The sequence below is a fragment of the Vitis vinifera genome, chromosome 18 (genome assembly GCF_030704535.1).
Source record: "Vitis vinifera cultivar Pinot Noir 40024 chromosome 18, ASM3070453v1".
Classification (NCBI taxonomy): Eukaryota; Viridiplantae; Streptophyta; class Magnoliopsida; order Vitales; family Vitaceae; genus Vitis; species Vitis vinifera.
Window position 1 is genome coordinate 25917334 of NC_081822.1, and position 16363 is coordinate 25933696.

The following is a 16363-nucleotide window of genomic DNA, read 5'->3' on the forward strand; positions in this document are numbered from 1 at the left end:
AAATATTAACAATAATAATATTTTTAAAAGGGAAAGCAACTCGCCCTGAATAGTCTAAAAGGTGGGAGTTCCCTTATCTTGGTAGCAGGCAACAAACAATTAACAAAAATGGATGGCCCTGTGTGAGGGCGCTGAACAACCTCCATAATTTTTCCGGCCATCTCCCAATTATTTATTACCGATCATATGATACCTCTCTTTGTTATATGATTTTGATTTCATTTCCCAATTATAAAATGTTCAACATTTTTGTTTTTTCTTTCCCCAGCATGTGTAGCCTCTGGCATTCATTTCGATCCGCCAGCTCTTAGGTCAACTTTGGATGGCATCATGATTGGTATTGTTCTCACCGAAGAGTGTGTTCATGGTCTGGGACAAGTGAGAAGAGAAAGAAATGGCGATGGAGAAGATGGAAGTGATGTTAAGGTTTTTAGGGTTGCTGTTGATGTTGCTGAATGAGCTGCTATACTGCATGGCAGAAGGCAACATAAATTACTATGACTTTCTTGTAAGTACTGCTCATCTTGCTGCTCATGGCCTAAACCGCTCAGTTATTATCTTCTTCTTCTTCTTTATTATTTTTCCTTTCTTTAATTTTCATTTATGGGGTTGCTGATTTTAGCTACAAGACTCTAACTTTACGAGGCTGTGTAGCACAAAGAGCATGTTGACTGTAAATGGAAGTTTTCCTGGGCCGGTGCTTCGTGCCTACAGAGGTGACACGGTGTATGTGAATGTTCACAATCAAGGAGAGTATAATATAACCATTCATTGGTAATCTCTCTCTTTCACTCTCTAGCTTCTTTTTTTTTTTTTGCACAATGGTTATATGTTGCTATTAGACCAAGAACTACATCTTGGAAACATAGGATTGTCAACACAACAGTATAGTATTGTGATCATTAATACAAATTTGTAGTCTCCTTATGGTATCATAGCTTTGAAGCTGTCCTCCCTTGCTTAACCCATCAATGGCTGAGGGAACTACGGTAGATAGTGTCCAAAGGTTGCTGCTATATTATTACAATCACTCAAGTTACCCAAGGAGTGAATTTGGTCTCCTTCAACGTGGCTGCATACCCCTCAAACAGACATCCTCATACTTCCCTAGTGGCATACTCAATTTTTCTAATTGCTTCTAGGAGATGATCTAATGGGTTCATTGTTGAAAGAACCTCTTCTTGTTTTTCTGTTGTTGATGATAAAGACCTCATCATATACGCACTTAAGGGGCTTGGATCTGACTCCAAGAAGATCGTGGTTGTAATTAGAGCTTGTGAAAATCTAACAACATTTGAGAAGCTTCATGAGAAACAAGTTGAGTATGAAATGTTTCTCAAGCATTCATATTCCCAAAGTAAAGTACCCTTCACTATCAATTTCTTCCTCAAACTCAACTCAAATAGTCCTTGCAAGTTGCAACAACCATAATAATAAAAATGGCCAAAAAGGTCCCACTAGTTCACACGGGCTTATTGGTCCAAGAATTATAAAACATGGGCTTCCATCAAGCCTGAAATCTTCTTCCATCATGTGCCAATTGATTCGTCCCTAGCAGTGGCAGTGGCAATGGCACCATTTGATTCGAGGTTCGATCCCCGGCAACGGCGCCATTTGATTCATGCCCAATTGGTGTCTCAGCTGATTTGTGTCCAGCTGGTGCTCCTTGATTGAGGGATTAATCAACAAAATTTATAACCTATTACACCATATACTAGGGTAGCAAAGACAAAGCTACTATAGTATAGTGGCTCTAGGATCGTTCACTGGGATGGGTTTTCACTTCATAAATGACATTAATTCAAAGCTGAATTGGTGCCTTTTCATTCCAAGGTTAGCTTTAAAAGAAAACATAAAGATGTTTGAATGAAAAAGGTTGGTTTTAAGCTAACCAAAAGTAGTAATTGATTTTAACTACAAAGAAAAGTGTTTCTTGGAGTTCAGATCACTAGGCTCGTTCCTCATACAAAATGGAGAGTTCCGGTCACTTGTTTATTTTCCTCGCATTAGAGAATTAACATATAGTTCCTTCTCCAACCGGTGTTGTACAGATGCTTCCCTTTAATGGGTTCAAACACTAAATCCCTCTCACTGATGCATCTTGCAATGACTCATACCTCTCACTTGCACTTACCATTCAAGATGATCTTTAACCTTGGATTACCCGTCAAAAGCTCGCAAGAGATAACTAATGGATGTCTCCTAGGAGTCCAAAAGCTTATCAAGTGTTGGCTATTCTAGAAAATCCTACCTTGGAGTCACCTACCAGAGGCTCGCAAGGGGTAAACTAGTGCATTTCCATGGTTGGAAATCACTTGCCTTACCAAGTGTTGGCCCAGGTGATTTAAAGGCGTTTTAAGTTAACTAAAAAGATAAAAACCATTAACGGGTCACACTTTCTCTTCATTAAAAACTAAAACAACAAAACTTCCAAATTATGCATGTGGAAACTTACCCGGCTTTCCTCACTCCAAGAGACAAAAAGCTTAGCCTCTCATCCTCTGAGGAAAAATCCTCAGAGTTTGGTTGGCTAGAAAATGAAAATGAAATGAAAAATGAAAGAGAAGGAAAAACAGAGCAAGGCTCTGTATATTCTATATATGATCAATATTACGGATTACATATATGGTCCTCCTTTTTTTACAGTGGATGCAAGGGAATATATATAGAGGAGTTTTTCCAACCTTCCCAACTAAGAAATCTTATGGTTGGTGGATTACAAGGAGAAGAATGGAAATTTATACAAAAATATCTGAAGAAAATATCTAAAAGAGTCGGTGCAAAAATATCGGGAAGCTTCAGGAACCATTTCGCAGGAGAAAATGGTGTCTGCGAGATTTCGCAGACACTCAAGAGGGCTGCGAAATATTTTCGCAACAACAAGTTAAACTCGTAGGGCTGCGAAATTGGCTTCCACCTTGAGGTTCTCAGCGTTCCAGCTTGCGGCATGTATCGGGTAGCTTCAGGAGGAATTCCATAGCACTGTACAAAAAGGCTGCGAAATTCTCGCAACAAAAGGCTGATTTCGCAACACTTTGGAGTGATCTGCTTGAAATGGCTGTAACTCCTTCGTTTCAACTCCGAATCGTGCACCGTTTGAAGCATTGGATTCTTGACTTCCTGAGCTTTGAAATGGTATATAGAATGTAGAAAATGGACTTCGGGAAGTGCTCCAAAAGTGCGTAAGAAGACTGCAGCTGCTTGTCCTCTGTTTTCTTCACTCTGTTTTTCCTTTCTCCTTTCTTCTCTCCTTGCATACTTTGAACGACTTTGGCAAAGGGATATGGAGCTCCAAAGCTTGGTTCTTCATGAATTTGAGCTCTTCATTGCTTTGCCATGAACTATATACAATTCTCCCTCATTCTTGGATTGTTTTGGTGATCAAATTACTAACAAAAACACCAAAACTTACACAATTTGATTAGAAATGATTGCAAGGGTCCTTAACATGTTAATTGGGTTAAAAGGCAATAACTACTACTCAAAAGTGTTTAAAAGAGTTAATTATAAGCTACAAAATAGCACTTTTTGAGTAGTAATCACTCCCCCCAACCGACATATTGCTAGTCCCTTAGCAATGAAGGAGAGAAAAACTAAGTAACTATAATAATATACATAAAAGGGATCATGCAAATCACTCCAAAAAATGATATGAGTGGCATGATGGACATCCATGGATCAATAAAGATGTAAAACTCAACCTATAATTAGAGTTGTCAAAGCATTCACTTGATCATAGAGTACAAAGAATGGATATTATGCAAGTTTAAGCATCAAAAGAATTTCCACTCTCAAAAGATCCAAATCAAATTCTTCCACTAAAAGCTAAGTGTTAATGTGATTAGCTTCCGAGTATAGTATGGATAACTATCATCTCCCCCCAACCTAAGTCTTTCTTTAAGCTTAGCAAAATTAACCATCTCTTGATAGGCTAGGAACGCACCTCTTATTCACAATTCTTTTCACTTACTAAACTTAACCAATTCACCCATGTAACAAGCAGAGGATCGGTGACTCCCAACCAATAAAGGCTTAGGGCACCAGGCTTTAAAGGCTTTCGCCACCCCTTCGGACCATGCTCAGGTTTCAAGGCAAGTAAAGAAGTTTATTCTTTTTTTATTTTCTTTTTTATTTTCTTTTTTTTTCTTTTTTTTTTTTTCTACAAAGACTCATTGGTCTTTATGAGGTGTCCCAACACTATTAAAGAGAGGTTAAAGGTGTCAAATTATGATTTCTCAAGCTTAGAGGGTGAGATAGTTTCACATCTTATAACTGGAATCTAATGTATGTGTGTGCGAATAGCTTAAGGTGGAAGAGATAAGTTTGCATGCAATGGGAGTTTCAACAATTCATCAACTTTTAGAAGAGCATAATACAAACTCTAAGACTCATGTAATCAAGTTGAAACTCGACTTTTCTCATTTAATTTTGAGAGTTAATCCTTAATATCCATGGAGTTTAAAGCAAAAATTTTAAAAATTAAGCAAAAAGCAACTAAATTAGCAAAATAACTTAGCATTATTAACAATACTTACTTCCTCAACTCTCCCCCCAACCAAGCTGAACATTGTCCTCAATGTGACAAAAGCGATTGAAAAATAGGGAGGAAGTGGTACCTCTTGAGTGACATGGAGTTTGAGTCGTATAGGAGAAACCACATGTTTCAAAGAAAACATAAGAGTTAGTGAGTAGAGGAAATAGAAAAATGCCAAGTTTAAACAAAAATGATGTCTATGTATGATGTATCATCAGTAATACATCCAATCCTAGAATGTAAGACATCAAAACATGGAATTATCTATACTAATATAATATGCAAAGACAAAAAATAAAAAGATGATCAAGTAGTGGTAAGGTCCTGTGGAGCTGATGTATCTATGGTGGCCTCTTGAGTGGGTTGGATCAGGACTTTGGCCTCTGTTCTGGTAGTCTCCTTAGATGGCATAGTCTCCTCAACTGGAGCTCTCAGCTGGAGCTATGAGATTTGATGGTTTAAGGAGGTAAGAAATGGAGTGAGAGGCTTTGTGTGTGTGATCTCAAGGTGCTCGGGGCTCTCCTCTTCAGATGCATGGTTGCAGGGCTTTGTTGGCATTTTAGTAAATTCTCTTGGCTTTGCAAAGTGTTTTTGTAAATCACCCTCCATTTCACAAGTCAATTTCGCAATTTGAAGGCCATTTCTAAGCTTGGAGGTGATTTCGCAACCATTTCAAAGCTTGGAGATCATTTCGCAGAAAAGTGGCATGTTCACAGACCATTTTTTAAGCTTGGAGCATTTTCGCAGCCATTCTGAAGCTTGGAGATCATTTCGCATCCATTTCAAAGCTCAAAAGTGATTTCGCAGCTCAAAATTGATTTCGCAGCCGTATCGCAGCTTCAAAATGATTTCGCAGCCGCGAAATTCTCGCTCAACTTTGCGCGTTTGTCTTCAAACGACCATAGCTTCTTCATTTCACCTCCAAATCGCATACCGTTTGAAGCTGTGGACTCCTGACTTCCCAAGCTTTGAAACGAGATATCATATGCATAATTTGAGCTCCAAAAAGTGCTTCAAAAACGTGTCCAACAGTAGCAAAATTGAGGTGCGGCATTTCCGCTCATGGTTTGCACAGTCATCTTCAAACAGCCATAACTTTTCCGTTTCAAATCCAAATCTAGCACCGTTTGAAGCTGTGGACTCGTGACTTCCCAAGCTTTCCAACGAGATATTGCATGCATAATTTGAACTTCGGGAAGTGATCGAAATGTGTCCAACAATTGCCGAAATGGGGGTGCGACTGTGAAATTGGGAATTTTCACTTTTTGGGACTTCGCAGCCATTTCGCAGCTGCGAAATGGGAGTCACTGTGCTGCGGAATGGCACTCGTGTGCCAAAACCGGCTTCGCAATTGCGAAATACCCTGCGGAATGAGACTTTTGGTGCGAAATCAGGCTTTACCACTTCGCAATGCGTTTCGCAGCTGCGAAATGGATGCTCCTGTGCTGCGAAGTGGCACTCGTGTGCCAAATTCACTTTCGCAGCTGCGAAATACCCTGCCAAATGGAGCTTTCCCTGCGAAATGGAGGATTTCATGCTTTAGTGGTTCGCAGCCGCTTTCGCAGTTGCGAAATGGGGGCTCCTGTGCTGCGAAGTGGCACTCGTGTGCCAAAAGTGGTTTCGCAGCTGCGAAAATTTTCGCAGAGAGGGCAATTGGGTTGCGAACTGGTTTCGCAACAAAATTTCGATTTCGCAGAGGCTGCGAAATCTCGCAGACCCCTGTTTTTCCCCTGTTTCTCCCCTGTTTTCGCTCCGTTTGACTTTGATTTTGCTCCGATTTTGCTCCGATTTTTTTTCTTCAATTTCTTTGCAATTCCTCTTGATTTTGATCATCCAAAAACCTATATTACATCAAAACAAACTAGATTTAAAGCATTGAAATCAAAATTAAAGCATTGAAATCAAAATTAAAACACTGAAATCAAAATTAGAACAAGTAAAAAGTAAAATAAAAAGATATGGACTAGCTAGTCTTTAAAAAGACTAAGTCCATCAAAAAATTTGCTCCTGATTTAGCTTGCCCGGATCCCATATGAAGCTTGCATCTCTCACTTGGGACGTGATTTGTATGATTTTCCCATACAAAGCTTGGAGAAAAGTTAGAGGCATGTGTTTCATCATCAATTCTTCCTTGATGACTATCCTCTGTGGTTCTTCATGTACATTAACAGTATAGCCATCTTTCTCTATGCTTTTCCCCTTTTTCTTTCCTTTGATTTCCTCCCTCTTTTCTTTCTCTGTTTCACTTTCTACCTTATACTCTAGCTTGCATGTGGGCAGATCAACCTCTTTACCACTCCTCAGAGTGATCACTTCTTCAATTTCCTTCACCATTGAAGATTCTCCCTCCTTAGCCTCCATTTCATGGATACTCATAGAATTTTGATAAGGTTGAGAAGGAGAGTTTTCTTTTTCTTGCATTGTGTTGAGGTTGGCAAGCCTTGAGATTGAATCTTGGAGAATATCTAACTTTTGGGCCATATCATTTTGCATTTCATCCATCCTTTTATTCAAAGTACTCTCCATACTGTCAATTCTTTGATTGATTTGAGCATTGATGGCTTCTTGCTTTCTAACAAAATCTCCCACGACCTTGCAAAGATTCACCATAGCTTGTTCAAGGTTTGAGGCTTGCGGAAGTGCTTGAACATATTGCTTGTACTGAGGCGGCTGTGGTTTCCAAGAGAAATTTGGATGGTCCCTCCAATTGGAATTGTAGGTGTTGCAATCACCAAACATTTCCCTCTCGGCTGGAATGGTAGGACACTCTTCCACCAAGTGCTCATATGATAGACAAATGGCACAAGGCATAGCTTGCAATGGTGTTTGAGAGATGGCTTGCGCTTCTTGCATCTGGTTCATTTCTAGCTCTTCCAATCTCCTTTCCATAGCTGCAATCTCTGTCTTCATGTCCATACCATCATTCAAAATATACATCTCACCCTTAGCTTTAGGTTGAGACATCATTCTTCCCATATCTCGAGCATTTGGTTCATCCCATCCTCTTGAAACTTCAGCCACATAACTCATGAAGTTCATGGCTTCCTCTGCTATGGTATTCAATATGGCATGCACAACTAGTAAATTGTGAATTAAAAACAGAGAACACAAAAGAAAACAAAAGAAAAACAATTCAAAGAAAGAAAATTAAGGTAAACTAAAAACTAAATAAAAGATATACTAAAATATGAACAATAAAGAAATAAAAAGAGTTAGTAAAAGGAAAAGAAAAGTCACCAAACTTGTGATGAAGATCACAAGTACTCTCAAAAGATCATATCACTGCAAAGTGGCACCATCCCCGGCAGCGGCGCCATTTGATTCGTCCCTAGCAGTGGCAGTGGCAATGGCACCATTTGATTCGAGGTTCGATCCCCGGCAACGGCGCCATTTGATTCATGCCCAATTGGTGTCTCAGCTGATTTGTGTCCAGCTGGTGCTCCTTGATTGAGGGATTAATCAACAAAATTTATAACCTATTACACCATATACTAGGGTAGCAAAGACAAAGCTACTATAGTATAGTGGCTCTAGGATCGTTCACTGGGATGGGTTTTCACTTCATAAATGACATTAATTCAAAGCTGAATTGGTGCCTTTTCATTCCAAGGTTAGCTTTAAAAGAAAACATAAAGATGTTTGAATGAAAAAGGTTGGTTTTAAGCTAACCAAAAGTAGTAATTGATTTTAACTACAAAGAAAAGTGTTTCTTGGAGTTCAGATCACTAGGCTCGTTCCTCATACAAAATGGAGAGTTCCGGTCACTTGTTTATTTTCCTCGCATTAGAGAATTAACATATAGTTCCTTCTCCAACCGGTGTTGTACAGATGCTTCCCTTTAATGGGTTCAAACACTAAATCCCTCTCACTGATGCATCTTGCAATGACTCATACCTCTCACTTGCACTTACCATTCAAGATGATCTTTAACCTTGGATTACCCGTCAAAAGCTCGCAAGAGATAACTAATGGATGTCTCCTAGGAGTCCAAAAGCTTATCAAGTGTTGGCTATTCTAGAAAATCCTACCTTGGAGTCACCTACCAGAGGCTCGCAAGGGGTAAACTAGTGCATTTCCATGGTTGGAAATCACTTGCCTTACCAAGTGTTGGCCCAGGTGATTTAAAGGCGTTTTAAGTTAACTAAAAAGATAAAAACCATTAACGGGTCACACTTTCTCTTCATTAAAAACTAAAACAACAAAACTTCCAAATTATGCATGTGGAAACTTACCCGGCTTTCCTCACTCCAAGAGACAAAAAGCTTAGCCTCTCATCCTCTGAGGAAAAATCCTCAGAGTTTGGTTGGCTAGAAAATGAAAATGAAATGAAAAATGAAAGAGAAGGAAAAACAGAGCAAGGCTCTGTATATTCTATATATGATCAATATTACGGATTACATATATGGTCCTCCTTTTTTTACAGTGGATGCAAGGGAATATATATAGAGGAGTTTTTCCAACCTTCCCAACTAAGAAATCTTATGGTTGGTGGATTACAAGGAGAAGAATGGAAATTTATACAAAAATATCTGAAGAAAATATCTAAAAGAGTCGGTGCAAAAATATCGGGAAGCTTCAGGAACCATTTCGCAGGAGAAAATGGTGTCTGCGAGATTTCGCAGACACTCAAGAGGGCTGCGAAATATTTTCGCAACAACAAGTTAAACTCGTAGGGCTGCGAAATTGGCTTCCACCTTGAGGTTCTCAGCGTTCCAGCTTGCGGCATGTATCGGGTAGCTTCAGGAGGAATTCCATAGCACTGTACAAAAAGGCTGCGAAATTCTCGCAACAAAAGGCTGATTTCGCAACACTTTGGAGTGATCTGCTTGAAATGGCTGTAACTCCTTCGTTTCAACTCCGAATCGTGCACCGTTTGAAGCATTGGATTCTTGACTTCCTGAGCTTTGAAATGGTATATAGAATGTAGAAAATGGACTTCGGGAAGTGCTCCAAAAGTGCGTAAGAAGACTGCAGCTGCTTGTCCTCTGTTTTCTTCACTCTGTTTTTCCTTTCTCCTTTCTTCTCTCCTTGCATACTTTGAACGACTTTGGCAAAGGGATATGGAGCTCCAAAGCTTGGTTCTTCATGAATTTGAGCTCTTCATTGCTTTGCCATGAACTATATACAATTCTCCCTCATTCTTGGATTGTTTTGGTGATCAAATTACTAACAAAAACACCAAAACTTACACAATTTGATTAGAAATGATTGCAAGGGTCCTTAACATGTTAATTGGGTTAAAAGGCAATAACTACTACTCAAAAGTGTTTAAAAGAGTTAATTATAAGCTACAAAATAGCACTTTTTGAGTAGTAATCACCAATTCTATGACAAGTGGGGCCATACTACAAAGAAATGCCCCAAAATCTGTCCATCATATATTTGCAACTATACTATTACTATAGGAACATCTACTTCAAAACGATTGGTAGAACTCATTGCTTTAGATCATATGACCAATGATCCAAAGAACATGAAACTACACTAAAGAGAGTCAATTGTACTCATTATCCTATTAATAATGAACTAAGATTTAGGTCTATGACTTACTATTCATTACATGCAAACTTCCTATAAACTAATGTTCGTAATCTAATGGAATCGTGCTATCAACCCATCAAAATTTCCTTATTTAATTCTTGAGTTACAGATTCTCCTATTATGTGATCAATTAACATACTTTAATTGATCATAAAAAACATATATCAAAGGGAATATTCACTTTTAGTAGTTACAAATTTCATGATCACATCATGTCCTTTGAATATATAGCCCAAGAGGACACATTGTCTCAATTTTATGGGATATTAAGGTGTCTCTATTGAGAATACCCGTTGCCACCAACTTTCATCAATAGTGACCCAATTCATAGGGAATATATATAGGTTAAAGCCTCTTATTAATTTCAACACAAACTTAATATTTTATTAAAGTTGAGAGTTTATGTAATATGGTAGTTTGATGAATCATGACAAGCTCGATAGCCTTTCGTCATGATTTACCGTAGGTCTTGTCTAATTTATAACTATACACACTAATGCACTTGCTGTGGGAACTCCATCATGACAATTAAGACAAGTTGTCCTTCCAATTGAGAGATAGTGCATTACAGTCTCTACTAGATTGTCCAAATTCCTGAACAAACTATGAACAACTTATCATCTTGCAAGGAATCCATGATTTGCATCTTCTATGTATCTCTTAATGCACTCAAATCATATACAATGCATACAATGGATAGAAAAGTGGAAGTTCATGTCTAACTTTGTTACATCATGTTTTGCTTTCAAGGGCTTTATCCCAGTAATAAATCTTTCTATTATGTGATCAAATGACATACTCTAACTCACAAAGAACATTTGTCAAATTCCATTAAAGGAATTACTACAACACCACAGATTTCATGATCACACATCCTTAATATCACCTAAAGGGACATACCGTCTCAAAGTGCATAAAATATCATGGTAGAAAGTACTTGTTATTACATGCTTTTATCAATAGTGACCTAATCTATAGAGAATATATGATCACTTTAGAATCTCATTCATAAGTCAAAGTCACTACAAATTTAGGCATAAACTTAATATTCTCTCAAGTTTGAAATAATACAATATAATAGCTTGGTGAACTCATGAATACCTAATAACCTTACATCATGAATCACCATAAGTCTTGTCCAATGTGTAACCATACATACTAGTGCACTCACTATAAGAACCTTATTTCGAGAACCAAGTCCATACATCCCTCTAATTATGAGGTAGCGCTTTACATCCTTAAATGAATTACTTAAGTTCACAAACTGACCATGAACAAATTATCTACGTGCAAGAAACTCATGACTTGGATTTTCCGTATAACTTCTAATATATCCAAATTATGTACAACGCAAGATATGTTAGACAAGAATACTTATAAAATGTATTGCATGAAATAAGAATAGATAAAAATAAAATTGGAATATCATTAAATAGATAATAAATTCCAAATTTGTTATATCATATCATACTTTTAAGGGTTTTATCCGAACAATTTGTTGGCCAACCCTATGCTAATGACACTTAATAGGTGGCCATTTGTTCTTCCACACCAATGGGATGTCAATGCTCAAGTCAACATCCACCATGGCATACTCGTGGCACTTCGTGGGTCACCAATGGTAGCATATCAAGGAGCCTATGCTTAGGGGAGTCACACAAGCTCTTTCCAAGGAGTAGTGTCTCATGCTTGAAGTTGTCGTGGTAGCCAGGCACCTGTGGCCAAGGATATTGTAGCAATCTATGTGGTGGATGTTATTTGAGCTTGAGCAATGGTGACAAAGCAAAATGGCCCTTTTTTACTAACCAAATTTGGGAATGCTTTTATGGATGCCATCGTACTTAGCATGGTGAGACAACCTATGCAAGTTTGCTCTTCAATTTGGGCCAATCTACCATTGGCCTATACATTGTAGGTTAAGCCCTGCAATGTTGATTAATTATAAAAGAGGCATGAGCGATTCAAGGTAAAACCCTAATCAGCAACACATGTTCTCCTGTATCTTTTCCATGGCTTCCCATATGATCTCTCTCTCCCTCTCTCTCTCTCTCTCTTTCCCTCTTTCTCTCTCTAATAAAAAAAGTAAAGATACTAGGATAGCCTCTCACATGGGCAGAAATTGCTTTTAAAACGGATTACATCAAATTTTAGATTTTGTATCGAGATCCAAATAGTATTTAAAAGAAAATGCAGAAAACCATTAGAGGAGAATCATTATTGCTTTATTCACAAGGTTTATAGCTCATGCAAATCACATATCCAAAGTAGATAATTGCTCTAATGGCGATGGCAACAACACTTCACTGATGTGTGACTAGGTTTCAAGAATGATCCATAGAATGAACAGACTCTTATACTACTTTAAGGGATCATTGGTAAAAAAATTTGAAAAAAACCAGCAGAAAAATAATCACAAAATGTGCCCCAGTTTAAATCAATAAAATGCAAGAATCCCTTAGGTTAAGAGTTTTTGTGTATGGCCTAGATCGGATCCCCTACACACTAAATTCAATATATATGTGAATCATAGGCCATATCTTATGGCTTACTAATTATCATCTACGTCATTCAAAATTAAGTTATGATCCAATGATGGAATGCTGCTTCCGATCTATTGATCAACTTTTTTGTGGCACAATTTCTATGTCATATTTGATTAAAATCCAATTAATTTGCTCATAAATCATGACCTCATTAAGACTCATCAACAATTTTGTTTTTTCTATAGAAAAATGAAGAAAATTATATATGAGCTCAAGATCATGCATGTTTACAGGCATGGAGTGAAGCAACCAAGAAATCCATGGGCAGATGGTCCAGAGTACATCACACAGTGCCCAATCCAACCAGGATCAAACTTCACTTACGAAATCATATTTTCCACAGAAGAAGGAACTCTGTGGTGGCATGCTCATAGTGATTGGTCACGTGCCACCATCCATGGTGCCATTATTGTTTTACCTAGAAAAGGAACTTCCTACCCTTTTCCTGAACCTGATGAAGAAGAAACAATAATATTTTGTAAGCAACATTTATATATATAAGCAATATATATACATACATACATACATATATAGATAATATATATATATATATATATATATATATATATCAAAGAACTTAACCTTATCTTCATGTTTTTTGTTTCAATTTCTAAAATAGTTTCTTTTACATTTTTAGATCTCGTTTCACTTATCATAACGTTTGTTTTCCCTTCAATGTACTTGTAGCATCATGGTTCAAGGGGGATGTTATGAAGATGTACAATGAGGCTGTAGTAACAGGAGTACCAAAACTATCAGATGCTTTTACCATCAATGGTCAACCAGGAGATCTATATCCATGCTCTAATGGTATGTAGTTAGAACAAAAGCATCAAATTTCTACCATTTCAAGTATCAAATAACCCTGAACATATATTTGAGCAAGAGTCAAAAGGCTCTATGATTTAAGTAGTACAGAATCTGGATTTCATCAACTTGTTTATGTTGATTTCATGTCACAGAAACCACATATCGTCTGCTGGTTCAATATGGCAAGACCTATCTTCTCCGCATTGTCAATGCCATCCTAAATGAAGAGCTCTTCTTCTCAGTAGCAGAACATAACCTAACAATTGTGGGAACTGATGGGGCATATATCAAACCTGTAATCACCAATTACATCATGATAATCCCAGGGCAAACCCTGGATGTCCTAGTTACTGCAAATCAGCCTCCTAGTAACTATTACATGGCTGCCAGGGCTTTTGTCAGTGGTACATTTTCCTTCCACAATGGCACCACCACAGGGATTTTCCAATACACCAACTGTTGTAGTCTTCCACTATCTATTCTCCAGTACACAAGCTGCTGTAGTCCTCGACTGTCACCTTCCTTTCCAAACCTTCCAAGTTACAAAGACAGCGCTGCTGCATTAACCTTCACAAAGAGCCTCAGGAGCTTGGCGAACCAAGACTACCCCGTATATGTTCCACAAAACATCAATACCCAAATCATTATGACAGTTTCTTTAAATTTATTGCCTACTCCTGAAGCCTCATGTGCAAGGGTAGTTGGAAATAGGTGTTCTGGAGGCTTGAACAACATAAGTTGGGTCATGCCATCTACTGCTATACTGCAAACCTATTACAGGTATTCTCTCTTTTTCCACTTCTAACAATTTGATTAATATGCGCTAGAAACAACTTAACAAATTTTCATATAGGCAAATGGAGCAGAATATTTTCACCTATGATTTTCCCGACCAACCTCCATGGTCTTATAACTACACAGGAGAGAATTTGCCCTCTAGTTTATTAGTAGCAAGCCAAGGAACTAAGGCAAAGGTGGTAAATTATAGTGAAACAGTGGAGATAGTGTTCCAAGGGACTAATGCAGGGGGCAGAGCAGAGAATCATCCCATGCATCTTCACGGTTACAATTTTTATTTGGTAGGTATAGGGTCAGGGAATTTCAACAATGAGACTGACCCCAAGAACTACAACTTGAATGATCCACCCTATGTTAACACCATTGGAGTTCCCAAGAATGGATGGGCTGCCATCAGATTCAGAGCAGAGAATCCTGGTATGTCCTTCTATTTAATAAAATGCTCATGCCTTGGGCTTTTCTAGTTTAGCCTAATCCGTATAATAAAGCAAGTGAGACCAACATGGGTAATTTTTTCAGGGGTATGGTTTATGCACTGTCATCTAGAAAAGCATGCAACTTGGGGTATGGATATGGTTCTTATAGTAAAGAATGGAAGCACTGCCGCAACCAGCATTCGCCCACCGCCTGCTTACATGCCTGATTGTTAAGTTTAAGTGGCTAGTTGGCTCCGATTCCAACTTTCCACCTTCCATGTGCTAACAGTAAGAGAATAATAAAAATCAATATGATTTGGTAACTGTTACTTCGCTATATATATTGTTCACGTCTCTTCCAAATTAAGAGATCTCTATCAACAATAATGTTAATAAAATAATGTTGGGCTTTGTGCATGATCAGAAGTCATTGTGTGTTTACAGCTCCTAGAACCATTGAAAAAACTATGATCAATAAACTTGAATTTCTGAACAATAGTTGGGCTTTTGTGCATATTTAATTAGAAAGTTTTCCATATTTGTGGATCCTGGAACCAATTTTTGGTTGCAGGCACAGCTATAACAAACAGCTTGTGTACCTACAGTCATGTGTGGGCTTAATGAATACCTAAAATAGATATTTATATATAAGCTATGTCTAGTTACTATAGTATGGCCACTAGTTAAAAGCTTGTCTACTATGGCATGTAGGGTATTTAGGTTTCGATGTGTACTTCGCGCATTTCAACTTCTTTTGCATTTAGAGAAGGTCGTATGTATTATAATTCCGTAGGAGTTGTATTCAGCATTTTGGTGGGTTGCTACATTATTAGGAATTTATTAATATTTTCTTTAGAGAGTGCTAGGGTTATAACTTGGATGGATTAGTTGGGTTGATGATTAACCTAAATCCAACCCAAATTAAGAAACAATCAATGTAAACTTAATTTAATCCGATCTCTAACCTAAAGTGCTCAATTCAATCCCAACCCAACTTCATTTGTCTAAATTCGGGTTAATTGGTCAAGTTAAACTTAGGTTGATTCGATTAAACTCGAGTTCATTAGGTTAGACTTGGATTGGTTGGATTGATTAGGTTGCATGATTTAAAATTTATTTATAGTGATTTTTAAAAAACTTGTTTTTATTTTATTTTATATATTTATACCAAAATTTAAATAGTAAATAAAACAAAACTTTGAGATAACAATAAAAAAGTAAAATAAACTTATATATCTTTTTTTAAAAAAAGAAAAAGTATATGATATAATTATAATTTGATTTTAAAATCTAAAAAGAAAATGAATATTATTATACAAGATAATAAATATTATAAAAATATTAAATCGGGTTTAGGTTAGACTCAAGTTGTATGAACCTTAGTTCGAGCCTAACCCAAATTAAGCTTAAGTTGAGAAAACTTAACTCAAACTCAATGCAAATATTGAAAATGTTTGCCCTAACCCATCCAAACATCTGATTGAATTCGAATTAGATTGAGCCAACTTACCTAAGTTACACCCCTAGTCAATGCACAATATAAGGAGAAACCACCCCCTCGATGATATCCAAGAGGCCTATTTACATTTGGGCCACATATAAGTTGTTAAAAAGATTTGCTCAAATACATATAATTATGGAACAAACAAATCAAGTATTTTACATATAGATTCCATAATGAGAGAACTTCTAGAAACAAAAACACAATGGATGGAGTTTGT

At 37.4% G+C, this 16363-nt stretch overlaps 1 protein-coding gene across 1 annotated transcript; it reads left to right on the forward strand.

Moving 5' to 3' along the window:
• Positions 1 to 253: 253 nt before the first annotated feature.
• LOC100264682 (laccase-15) lies at positions 254 to 14876 on the forward strand. Its single transcript, XM_002263566.4, has 7 exons — positions 254 to 508; positions 623 to 774; positions 12852 to 13096; positions 13306 to 13428; positions 13581 to 14208; positions 14282 to 14643; positions 14746 to 14876. Exons 1-7 carry the CDS (start codon positions 395 to 397, stop codon positions 14874 to 14876), a joined length of 1755 nt encoding a protein of 584 aa, XP_002263602.1. The 5' UTR covers positions 254 to 394.
• Positions 14877 to 16363: the final 1487 nt, after the last annotated feature.